Source organism: Bubalus kerabau, chromosome 7 (genome assembly GCF_029407905.1).
Source record: "Bubalus kerabau isolate K-KA32 ecotype Philippines breed swamp buffalo chromosome 7, PCC_UOA_SB_1v2, whole genome shotgun sequence".
Taxonomy (NCBI): Eukaryota; Metazoa; Chordata; class Mammalia; order Artiodactyla; family Bovidae; genus Bubalus; species Bubalus kerabau.
The window spans coordinates 52633781-52647474 of record NC_073630.1 but is presented as its reverse complement, the minus strand read 5'-3'; the positions used below and the strand labels follow the sequence as shown (position 1 = coordinate 52647474).

Here is a 13694-nt window from a genome sequence, read left to right as displayed (position 1 = left end):
CTACCAGGCTCCTCTGTCCATGGGATTTTCCAGGCAAGAGTACTGGAGTGGGGTGCCATTGCCTTCTCCAAAAATGGGTTATAAGCAGACATTAATTCTAGAACTGTCATTAATCTACTCTAGAGCTCATTAACCTTTAAAAGTTTGTACATGATTTCATAAATATATTGCAATGGGATTTTTATTTCTCTTCGATTTCATCAGGTTTCCCCTTCCTATGTCCCACTATGAGAGTGAATTTTTTTTAAAACTCCTTGACTCAGCAAAGCATTTGACAGCACAGAAAAGTAACATATAAAGCAAAGAATATTTATTTTCATCATCCATATCTTTAGCATTTTTTTAAGACATAGGAACAAAGAACTATGCATTTTTTGTGCTTAGAAAATCATATAAAAATAACCAGAAAAATAAAGGACAGTAGAATAATATACAACTTGCATAATTAGTTTTCCAATTTATTGAAAACCTAGTTCTCTTATAAAGTCCATTCATGTTTTAAATCATCTATAAAGTTTTACTCACTTGTAGGATTTCCCTTGTGACTCAGTGGTAGAGAATCTGCCTGCCAAGCAGGAGATGTAGCTCTGATTCCCAGCATGGCAAGATCCCCTGGAGAAAGAAATCACAGCCCACTCCAATATTCTTGCCTGGGAAATCTCATGGACAGAGGAGCCTAGTGCTCTACAGTCTATGGGGTCACAAGAAGTCGGACGTGACTTAGTGACTAAACAAAAACAACATCTATACATTAAACTTTTGAGTTTTTTTTTCTTAAAACATTAGTTTCCAGTATCAGGATGGTCTTTTAATCCTCTAGAGCTCATTTGAATATGTTCTAATGGAAGATTTAATTCCCTAATCAGAATATCACAACAGTAGATTAGACATTCTGTAAGTCCACTGACAGTAGAATGGCAGAAATTTTTCAGGCAGAGAAGGCAAGTCAATGTACAGAGTAAGCTCCATTCCAGTAAGAACAAAACACTGTTCCTTCCATGATGCAAACAGTTCAGTGTAATCAACCTGGTAGCTAACTGACCACCTTGGAGAATATGTAATTTCAGGAACTCAGTGTTTTTCTCAGAAGCTGGCAGGCTGGGCACTCAGCAGCAGATATAACCCAAGTGTCCTTGGTGCCACCATGGCTAATTTATTCATGAGTCCATTTTGGGATGACAGGGTGACTGTGAAAAGAGGCTGAGTGGTATCCATGAGATGGGCCACTCTGTCCACTTGATTATTAAAATCCTCCTCTCCTGAGGTCAGTCTTTGGTGAACATTCACACGGGGTACAAATATAGTCACTTATTTTCCCATTCAGAGAAATATTAGATTGGTGCAAAAGTAACTGTGGCTTTGCATTGTTGAATTTTGCCACTTGATATTGCAATACGTTCTTAAATAAATGTGGTTATGTTATACATAATTTTAATGCATATGTCTTGCTTTGTTTTTATGCTAGTGACATAACTTGCTGTTCATTTTATTTTATTTCAGATTAGCAGAATTATTTTAGACAAAAAACTAATTTCGAGTGACTTTTTTATTCACGTTCAAAATGGGTCGTAAAGAAGCAGAGACAGTTCACAACATCAAAAATACATTTGGCCCAGGAACTGCTAATGAATGTATGGTGCAGTGGTGGATCAAGGAGTTTTACAAATGAAGTGAGAGGCTTGAAGATGAGGAGCTCAGTGGTTAGCCATTGAAGTTGACAATGACCAATTTAGAAGATCATTGAAGCAGACCCTCTTACAACTACATGAGAAGTTGCCAAAAAAAAAAATAAAAAAAAGAACTCAGCATTGACTATTTTATGGTTATTCTGCATTTGAAGCAAATTGTAAATGTGAAAAACCTCGATAAGAGGGTACCTCATGAGCAGACCACAAATCAAAAAGTTGTTTTGAAGTATTGTCTTTTCTTACCCTAATCAACAACAATGAACCATTTCTTGATCAGACTGTGACATGAGACAAAAAGTGGAATTTATACAACTGGAGATGACCAGCTCAGTATTTAGACCTAGAAGAAGCTCCAAAGCTCTTCACAAAGACCCAAACTTGCACCAAAAAAAAGGTCATGGTCACTCTTTTGCCGTCTGCTGATGTTCTGATCCACTACGGCTTTTTGAATCCCAGTGAAACCATTACATCTGAGAAGTATGCTCAGCAAATCAGTGAGATGCACCCAAAACTGCCGTGTCTGCAGCCGGCAGTGGTCAACAGAAAGGGTCGAACTCTTCTCTGTGACAACACCCCACCATGTGTCACACAACCAACGCTTCAAAGGTTGAACGAATTGGGCTATGAAGTTTTGCTTATCCACCATATTCACCTGACCTCTCACCAACAGATGACCACATCTTCAAGCATCTTGACTCTGTTTTTCAGGGAAAGCACTTCCATAACCAGCAGGAGGCAGAAAATGCTTTCCAAGAGTTCACTGAATTCCAAACAAACTTATTTCTTGCTGATAAAAATGTGTTGATTGTAATGTTCTTATTTTGATTAATAAAGATGGTTTGAGCCTGGTTATAATGATTTAAAATTCACAGTCCAAAACCACAATTACATTTGCACCAACCTAATATATTCAAATATCTCTTTCTTAAATTTCATTATCACGAAAAAAGAGGAGGAGGAGGGTGAGAGAGAGAAGCTCGGAGAGCAGAGAAAAGGGGCCACCGATCGCCCCCCCCCCCCGCTTCCCCGCACGCGCTCTCTAGCCATGGCCGCCCGCCTGCAGCGGTTACCCCGGCCTATCCTCGGTTCCCCTGTGAGAGGATCTAGGCGCTGAGCGAGGCCCTGCCAAGGGCGGCCATGCGGCGGTGACAGGAGCTCGGCTGAGACGCTCGGGCCCCCTCGCCCTCTCACCTCCTGCCCGCTCATCGGTCTGTCTCAACCCCAGGCTGCTCCGCCGAGGCCACAGCTCATGCGCGCGCGGCCCACATTCGCTTCCCTTCGGCGCCCCCCACCCCGGCGCTGCCTGGAGGCGGCTGCACTCGGGGATCATGGCCCAAGTAGCAGTGTCTGCCCTGCCTGTCGAAGACGAGGAGTCCTCAGAGAGGAGGATGGTGGTGACGTTCCTCATGTCTGCTCTTGAGTCCATGTGTAAAGAACTGGCCAAGTCCAAGGCGGAAGTGGCATGCATCGCAGTGTATGAAACAGATGTGTTTGTTGTTGGAACCGAGAGAGGACGTGCTTTTGTCAACACCAGAAAGGACTTTCAGAAAGATTTTGTAAAATACTGTGTTGAAGAAGAAGAAAAGGCTGCAGAGATGCATAAAATAAAATCTACAGCCCAGACAAATCGGATGAGTGTCGATGCTGTGGAAATAGAAACACTCAGAAAAACAGTTGAGGACTATTTCTGCTTTTGCTATGGGAAAGCTTTAGGCAAGTCAACAGTGGTGCCTGTTCCATATGAAAAGATGCTCCGAGATCAGTCGGCCGTGGTGGTGCAGGGGCTTCCAGAAGGAGTAGCCTTCAAACACCCTGAAAACTATGATCTCGCAACCCTGAAGTGGATTTTGGAGAACAAAGCAGGGATTTCATTTATCATTAAAAGACCTTTCCTAGAGCCAAAGAAGCACCTAGGTGGTCGTGTGATGGTTACAGATGCTGAAAGGTCAATGTTATCTCCAAGTGGAAGCTGTGGCCCCGTCAAAGTAAAAACAGAACCCTCAGAAGATTCTGGCATTTCTCTGGAAATGGCCGCTGTGACAGTGAAAGAAGAATCTGAAGATCCTGATTACTATCAGTATAACATTCAAGGAAGCCATCATTCTTCAGAGGGCAATGAAGGAACAGAAATGGAAGTACCAGCAGAAGATGATGACTATCCTCCACCTGCCAAGAGACCAAAGAGCAGTGAACCTCCCCAGCCACCCGTCACAGAACCTGCGAATGCCGGCAAACGGAAAGTGAGGGAGTTCAACTTCGAGAAGTGGAATGCTTGAATTACTGATCTGCGTAAACAAGTTGAAGAGTTGTTTGAAAGAAAGTATGCTCAAGCTATAAAAGCCAAAGGACCTGTGACGATCCCGTACCCTCTTTTCCAGTCCCACGTGGAAGATCTTTATGTAGAAGGACTTCCAGAAGGAATCCCCTTTAGAAGGCCATCAACTTACGGAATCCCTCGCCTTGAGAGGATATTACTTGCAAAGGAAAGGATTCGTTTTGTGATTAAGAAGCATGAACTTTTGAATTCAACACGTGAAGACTTACAGCTTGATAAACCAGCTTCAGGAGTTAAGGAAGAGTGGTATGCCAGAATCACTAAGTTACGAAAGATGGTAGATCAGCTTTTCTGTAAAAAATTTGCTGAAGCCTTAGGGAGCACTGAAGCTAAGGCTGTACCTTACCAGAAATTTGAAGCACACCCTAATGACCTCTATGTGGAAGGACTGCCAGAAAACATTCCTTTCAGAAGTCCCTCGTGGTATGGGATCCCAAGGCTGGAAAAGATTATTCAAGTGGGCAATCGAATTAAATTTGTTATTAAAAGACCGGAACTTCTGACACACAGCACTACTGAAGTTACTCAGCCCAGAACGAATACACCAGGCAAAGAAGATTGGAATGTCAGAATTACCAAGCTACGGAAGCAAGTGGAAGAGATTTTTAATTTGAAATTTGCTCAAGCTCTTGGACTCACAGAAGCAGTAAAAGTACCGTACCCGGTGTTTGAATCAAACCCCGAGTTCCTCTATGTAGAAGGCTTGCCAGAAGGAATTCCCTTTCGAAGCCCTACCTGGTTTGGAATTCCAAGACTGGAAAGGATTGTCCGTGGAAGTAATAAAATCAAGTTTGTTGTTAAAAAACCTGAACTAGTTATTTCCTACTTGCCTCCTGGAATGGCTAGTAAAATTAACACTAAAGCTTTGCAGTCCCCGAAAAGACCACGAAGCCCCGGGAGTAATTCGAAAGTTCCTGAAATTGAGGTCACTGTGGAAGGCCCTAATAATAGCAATCCTCAAACCTCAGCCGTTCGAACCCCTACCCAGACGAATGGTTCTAATGTTCCCTTCAAGCCTCGAGGGAGAGAGTTTTCCTTTGAGGCCTGGAATGCCAAAATCACAGACCTAAAACAGAAAGTTGAAAATCTTTTCAATGAAAAATGTGGTGAAGCTCTTGGCCTTAAACAAGCTGTGAAAGTGCCATTCGCGTTATTTGAGTCTTTCCCGGAAGACTTTTATGTGGAAGGCTTACCCGAGGGCGTGCCATTCTGACGACCGTCTACTTTTGGCATTCCAAGGCTGGAGAAGATACTCAGAAACAAAGCCAAAATTAAGTTCATCATTAAAAAGCCAGAAATGTTTGAGACTGCAATTAAGGAGAGCACCTCCTCATCTAAGAGCCCTCCAATAAAAATCAATTCATCACCCAGTGTTAATACTACTGCATCAGGTGTTGAAGACCTTAACATCATTCAGGTGACAATTCCAGACGATGATAATGAAAGACTATCAAAAGTTGAAAAAGCTCGACAGCTAAGAGAGCAAGTTAATGACCTCTTCAGTCGAAAATTTGGTGAAGCCATTGGGATGGGTTTCCCCGTGAAGGTTCCTTACAGGAAAATCACAATTAACCCTGGCTGTGTGGTGGTTGATGGCATGCCCCCCGGAGTGTCATTCAAAGCCCCCAGCTATCTGGAAATCAGCTCCATGAGAAGGATCTTAGATTCTGCTGAGTTCATTAAATTCACAGTCATTAGACCATTTCCAGGACTTGTGATTAATAACCAGTTGGTTGATCAGAATGAGTCAGAAGGCCCAGTGATCCAAGAATCAGCTGAGCCAGCCCAAGTGGAGGTTCCTGCAACCGAAGAAATAAAGGAGACTGATGGAAACTCCCAAATCAAGCAAGAACCAGACCCTACGTGGTAGAACTCTTCGCTCCCAGGCTTAAAGTATCAGTGGGTGAGAAGAGCTTTTCGGACCTGTTACTGCCCCAGGCTGTGTAATATACTTGTATAACAGAAATACCTTCTATACAAACCTTTTTTTCTACTTTTAGATAGAAATGTCTACTTTTTCAGCAGTTCTGTGAATTGAATTAAAGAGCAGAGTGACTGTAAAAAAAAAAAAAAAAATTTCATTATCACTAATTTTCATGCCTCTTCCATTTCACTGATCATCTAGCCAAATCATTGGCTACAGTCCAGAAATCACTATGTAATCACACATGTGGCCATTTTACATCCAAGCAAGTGATCACTTTTGTATGTTGTTGTGACATATGAAAGAAAGTCCTAACTCTTAGGTCATGCCTTCTGTCTTCACAACAAATTCCCTTCCTTGCTCAGCTTAATTCTATGACTCTTAAAACCAACTGACATATTTATGATTTAAATTACCAATCTGATAATTGTTCTGTCTTTATTAGAATCTAAATATTATACTGCAAAGAATTCCTGTTTTGTTTTGTTCACTATTATGCTATCAATATTTAAAGTTTGGTATGTAGTAAGATTTTTTTTTAAAGTATTTAATCAATGAACCTCAAAGCTTTAATATCTATCACTGTGTTCTAAAAGTCTCCATGCTTTCAGTTTTACCTCTTCAAGAGCAAGATCTGATAGCTTTTCAAGACAACTTTTTGAGGTAGATGCTCATCTAATAAATTGATTGCAATCCCATTGAATCAACTGCTTACTCTGATTCAATCAACTCATGCCCATAGTTAAAGCAGTAGTTTACATAGTGCCTAGAATACTTCTATCTTCTGCACAGTTAAGTAGACACTTCTCTAAAAGATTCTGTCACCAGGTAAAAAGATATTAAAAATATTAGTTAGCTCTTAACTATGCCTGTTCCATCCTATTCTGTGTTTAAAGAGTCCCATTTCATTAGAAAATAAAAAGATGGGTAGAGGAGGCATCATGGGAAGGAATGGTGACAAACATACTCAGATGCACATATTCTTTTTAAATCCAAAATAAGAATTCTTGAAATTCTCTTAAAAGTGTTGAAACTCTAGTGATTAACTTAATAATAAACATCTCCAAAAAATAATTAATGTTATGTCATTAGATAGTTTATGGCAAAACAATGTTTGTCTTGATACTCTTTTGAAAAGAATGAGATTATCTCTCCTAGGTATCTTGTAGGAATTCTTGAAAATGAATTCCTAACATTCTTTAAAAACATTAGATTATATTTTATAAGTCACTTATGAATGTATAACACAAAATTTGGAACACAAACTTTTGATACTGCTTTCAAGTAAGAGTTAATGACTGCAGTTATAATTATAAATGAATAGCAAAATTAAAATATGTTTTACTTACATATCTGTGCACTTAGTATGGATAGCATAAGTTTCAAATAAGTTAACATTTAAAAATAGTAAAACATCAATTAGTTATATTCCCTATTCAAAATATTTCAATATTACTTTAAAATATGTGATTGACAGTGTGAATACAAGGTATTTATTGAATACCTACTATGTGTTAGGTAATGTTTGATACACTAAGGAAATACCAGGATGAAGACAGACAAAAATCTTTACGCTACATGACAGTATTATTTTTGGAGTGGGAGTGCTGAATGCATGTGTGCATGCTATGTTACTTCAGTCATGTCTGACTCTTTGTGACCCTGTGGACTGTATCTGCCAGGTTCCTCTGTCCATGGGATACTCCAAGCAAGAAGACTGGAGTGGGTCTCTGTGCCCTCTTCCCAGTGATCTCCCCAACTCTAGGGATCAAACCAGCACCTGTTATGTCTACCTGCATTGGTAGGCTGGGTCTTTACCACTAGTGCCATCTGGGAAGCCCCAAGAGTGATGAACAGATGATATAAATAGATGAATAGACAAATGTCTTCAGAGAGCATTAGGGATATTGCAAAAATTAATGTAGTGAGATGTGGTAAAAAAAAAAATGATATCTACTTTACTTTTTATATGTGTCCTGTGCATAGTCCCTCAGTCCTATCTGATTCTTTGCAACCCCATGGACTATAGCCCACCAGGCTCCTCTGTTCATGGGGATTCTCAAAAGCAAGAGTAGTGAAGTGGGTTGCCATGCCCTCCTCCAGGGGATCTTCCCAACCCAGGCTTCCAACGCAGGTCTCCAGCACTGCAGGTGGATTTTTTACCACCCTAACCACTAGGGAAGCCCATTTTTTATATATAACATAGTCCATAAATGTCTTTCTGAGAAAATAATGTTAAACAGAATTTGGAAAGAAGTGGGAGGGCAAAGGATATCTGATGGAGGTGTCATCTGGGCAGAGCAAACATGGGTTCAACCAAGACTCCAGCATGCACTATATGTTTTTAGGGAAAGAACAGAAAGAATGAGATCTCAATTTTTATATTAAGAATAAGAATACAGAGTTTTGCCCCTGAGGTAGCATAATTATGAATAAATTACTAAATTCTTTGTTACGGGGAGTTTGCTACTTAAAGGTTTGTTAATATGGTGGCAGGTGAAAACAGTAATTGAATCTCTTTTTTGTCTAAAAATTCAGAAGACCATTCATTTAAAATATGTTTGAGTGAGCATGTAATAAAGTGCTGTTTTGAGGATGATAAGTAATATCAAATTAATAATACCCATTTTGTTATTATGGGATCTAAAACATCATTATAAAGATGAAATGTATGCAGATGGTTGTATAGCCACACAGAAAACCATATAGATGCTGAATAGTAGCTATATATAACAACTGTATTGAATATAAAGAGAACAAACATATAAAGCAAAGATAGTCAAGGAACAGTGTATTAGGAAAAGTGACAATGTCCAATATTATTAGAAGAATGTAGGCTCTCTAAGAATTTTCTTGAAACAATAAATTTCAAAAAAGGAGGAAAGAAGATCTTTCATTCACTAAATCAATTTGTGTAGTTCTAGAAATCATCTTAAAAGTGAGAGAAAGTTTATGAATTGTTATAGAAATTTCCAAAAACTGTCTTTCAAAAACGGTTTTAGAAACTGATGAAACTACATGAAACTTTAAAAATCATACAAAGTTAACCCCTACTTCTGGTTATAAAGAACAAACAGAAAAACAAGATTCATTGCAAAATATTTGCCTATATAAATTGATCCTTTCTTTATCATGTAACCTTATAAACACATATCTGAACGTGGAACATGTGAATTCATGGGTAGCCCTCTATGTCAAAATGGTCACGTCTTTCAGCTCCTTGATGCTAAGGACCAAATGTTAGTTACCTTTTTACCCACAGTCTCACAGTAAAGTCTGCACAAATTGACATTTAAGATGCTTACTGAACAAATGAATACAGTGAAGCTTAAAACTAATTTTGATTTCATAGGAATCCTGACTTTCGCTCCTCTAATTGTGTGAAGTGATATTTTTTCTCCGAGGTTGGATGGTTTTTCAAATGAAAACTTGTAACCACCTCACACCTGTCAACACTTTTTAATATTGTGTGAAATAAAGTAGAACGACAAAGGCTGGAATGTGATATTTACACCTTGTATAAAAGAAAGGGAAGGCTGGGCATTTGAGAAGGTCTCTTTTTGAGGGACTTCTAATGATATTTTAAAAATATACCACTTGTCTGCTTTTACCATTTCAAGAAATGTAAGTATAATATTCTATATATACTTATAAATATTTAGGTTCAAGGTTATTTTTAGCATAGCTAAATTTAGACTACGGTAAAATCAAATATTTGTAGAATAACTAGCAAATTCTGAGTTAGTCACTGTAGACAAAAATAAGACAAAATTCCAGCATTTAATAAACCAGTTTTTAAAAGTTACTTGGGGGGGCAATATATATATATATATAAAACTTAGGTTAGAATATAACAAAATGTTTGAACTAATAATAAAATTATAAAGAGATAGAGAATTTAAACATATATTGCATGTTTTAGATTGAAGTAAATGGAAAAAGATTTAAGAAAAAGAGATGAACTTTTGACTTGAAAGTACAATAGTTCTGAAAGGGAAAAACATGAATATATTCATATATATAAGAAAAATCTTCCAGTAGTAAACTCTAGTATGGAAAAATATATCTATCAAGTCATATAATAAACCTATATTATATTTGTAAATATTTTCAAACTGTGTTATGTTGTCTACCTCAAAATTCTCCCTCTTATGTTACATTGACTTGGACCAAAGTATTTACAACAGTATTAGTTTATGGATACGTACTAGAGAGGAGCAGGCTAGAGAAGTCATTCATTCAGAAACTATTAATTTGCTTTTCCAGACACTAGAACATACCAAAGAACAAAAAATATCTCTCAGCCCTCTTAGAGTTTACATGCTGATAATGGATCAGAAAAGATTTTCTCTAAACATTAATATAGTAAATATTTTCAGCTTTTTGAGTCTTATACTGCTACTTTAAATACTCAATCTGCCATTGTATCACAAAAGGAGCCCTAGCTAATAGACAATTAAATGTGTACAGCTGTGTGGATGCGTGCTAAGTCACTTTAGTCATGTCTGACTCTTTGCAACCTTCTGGACTGTAGCTTACCAGCTTCCTCTGTCCATAGGATTCTCCAGGCAAAAATACTGGAGTGGATTGCCATTTCCTCCTCCAGAGGATCGTCAACCCAGGGATCCAACCCACATCTCTTACCTCTCCTACATTGGCAGGCAGATTCTTTACCAGTGGCATCACTTGGAAAGCCCATGTGTATGGCTATGTTCCAATAAAATTTTCTTTATAAAAACAGACCTTGCGCTGGACTTGACCTATTGCGATACAGTTTGCTGACCTCATGGCTCAGACGGTAAAGCGTCTGCTTGCAATGCAGGAGACCCAGGTTCGATTCCTGGGTCAGAAAGATCCCCTGGAGAAGGAAATGGAAATCCACTCCAGCACTCTTGCCTGGAAAATCCCATGGACGGAGGAGCCTGATAGGCTACAGTCCATGGAGTCGCAAAGAGTCGGATGCGACTGAGCGACTTTCACTTTGCTGACCTCAATTCTAGCAATATATTTTATAATATGCTGGACAAGGAAATGGCAACCCACTCCAGTGTTCTTGCCTGGAGAATCCCAGGGATGGGGGAGCCTAGTGGGCTGCCATCTATGGGGTCGCACAGAGTCGGACACGACTGAAGCGACTTAGCAGCAGCAGCAGCAGGAGGTGACAATAGGAAAAAACAGAATGGACAGTTAGGAGAATGGAGGTATGAGAGTAGATTAAAATAGTAAATACAATGGTCAAGGTGGGCTTCATTAAGAAAGTACTGCATGTGCAAAGAATTGAGGGAAGAGATTGAAGAAACCATGTATTCACTGGCAGAATTGTTCCAGGTGGATGGAAACCTCAGTGCACAGGGGTATTGCCTGTCTTGTTTTGGGATGAGCAAGGAGGCCAGAGTAACCATAGTGAAGTGACAGAAAGGTAAAACAGAAGATGCGATCAAAGAATTTTCTGTGTGCAAGACTACATCCTCATATGCCAGTGCACAGTTGCTTGTTTTTGTGCTAAGATAAATTAATAATAAAAAATAAAATTGTGCTTATTCATAATTTTATATCATAATTTTATTTTCCTCAATTGCTAAGGTAAATAAATTAGACAACGGTAGTATATAGTATGGTGGTGGTTTAGCTGTTCAGTCATGTCAAACTCTTGCAACCCCATGGACTGTATGTAGCTTGCCAGGCTCCTCTGACCATGGGATTCTCCAGGCAAGAATACTGGAGTGGGTTGCCATTTCCTTCTCCAGGTAAATAGTAACCTGTTCCAGTATTCTTGCCTGGTGAAGTGACCCTCCTTGTGAAGAAGTCCTGGCTACTCTAAAGGAGAATAATTGACATGTGGTCTCCCCATGTTCCCAGGTGATAGGAAGCCAACTACCAGTATGTGAGCAAGGCTCTCTTGGGCAATCCAGCACTCATTCTGCTGTAGCACAAGAGTGGAACATCAAGATTACAAATTTTATTTCAAGTAATTACAAAAATACCTTCCTATCTTTATGGTGGATCTTATAATTATTGTGTTGGGAATCTAAACTAACACTTTTTTCCTGTCATGTAAAACACTTGATTAGGATAGTCCCTTTCATGGAGTTTAATATCTGTGGAAAGTGAGTGAAGTGAAGTCACTCAGTCATGTCTGACTCTTTCCAACCCCATGGACTATAGCCTATCAGGCTCCTCCATTCATGGGATTTTCCGGGCAAGAGTGCTGGAGTGGATTGCCATTTCCTTCTTCAGGGGATCTTCCCAACCCAGGAATTGAACTCGGGTCTCCCATATTGCAGGCAGACGCTTTGTTGTCTGAGCCACCAGGGAAGCCCTGTGGAATATCTGTGGAAAATGGGGACAAATTAAGATGATAAGTGTAGCACTTTTTGTTTATGTTGTCAATTATTGTTTTAGCTAAAAATTTCATTTGGGTTTTTCCGTGTGTGTGTGTGTGTGTGTGTGTGTGTTTAGTCATTCAGTCATGTCCAACCCTTTGTGACCCTGTGGACAATATCCCACTTGGCTCCTCTATCTATGGGATTTTCCCAGCAAGAATGCTGGAGTGGATTGCCATTTCCTCTTCCCAGAGGATCTTCTCAGGGATCAAACCCACATCTCTTACTTCTCCTGCACTGCTGGCGAATTCTTTGGCACTGAGCCACCAGGGAAGCCTGGGTTTTTCCATTAGCTGGTTCAGAAAAAAAACAAATGAACCTTTTGGCCAACCCATCCAAAATTTCATGTGAAGAAGTTCAAACATTATGTTTCTTCAAAAGAAATAATTTTATTTTATTTATTTATTTTTTTAAAGGTCCAAGTTATTTTATTTTATTTTTTTTAATTTTATTTTATTTTTAAACCTGAAACACTATATTAGTTTTGCCAAACATCAAAACAAATCCACCACAGGTATACATGTGATCCCCATCCTGAACCCTCCTCCCTCCTTCCTCCCTACACCATCCTTCTGGGTTGTCCCAGTGCACCAGCCCCAAGCATCCAGTATGGTGCATTGAACCTGGACTGGCAACTCGTTTCATACATGATGTTAAACATGTTTCAATGCCATTCTCCCAAATCTTCCCACCCTCTCCCTCTCTCACAGAGTCCATAAGACTGTTCTATACATCAGTGTCTCTTTTGCTGTCTTGTACACAGGGTTATTGTTACCATTTTTCTAAATTCCATATATATGCATTAGTATACTGTATTGATGTTTTTCTTTCTGGCTTACTTCACTCTGTATAATAGGTTCCAGTTTCATCCACCTCATTAGAACTGATTCAAATGTGTTTTTTAATGGCTGAGTAGTACTCCATTGTGTATATGTACCACTGCTTTCTTATCCATTCATCTGCTGATGGACATCTAGGTTGCTTCCAGGTCCTGGCTATTATAAACAGTGCTGCGATGAACATTGGGGTACACGTGTCTCTTTCCCTCCTGGTTTCCTCAGTGTGTATGCCCAGCAGTGGGATTACTGGGTCATAAGGCAGTTCTATTTTCAGTTTTTTAAGGAATCTCCACACTGTTCTCCATAGTGGCTGTACTAGTTTGCATTCCCACCAACAGTGTAAGAGGGTTCCTTTTTCTCCGCACCCTCTCCAGCATTTATTACTTGTAGACTTTTGGATCACAGCCATTCTGACTGGCGTGAAATGGTACCTCATAGTGGTTTTGATTTGCATTTCTCTGATAATGAGTGATGTTGAGCATCTTTTCATGTGTTTGTTAGCCATCTGTATGTCTTCTTTGGAGA

General features: G+C 39.3%; 1 protein-coding gene across 1 annotated transcript; it reads left to right on the top strand.

Annotated features, from left to right (window-relative positions):
• The first annotated feature begins 2967 nt into the window (after positions 1–2967).
• On the top strand, positions 2968–6099 carry LOC129657743 (general transcription factor II-I-like). Its single transcript, XM_055588212.1, is given in 1 exon segment — positions 2968–6099. A coding segment is annotated over 1 exon segment (2877 nt). The 5' UTR covers positions 2968–3016; the 3' UTR covers positions 5894–6099.
• Positions 6100–13694: the final 7595 nt, after the last annotated feature.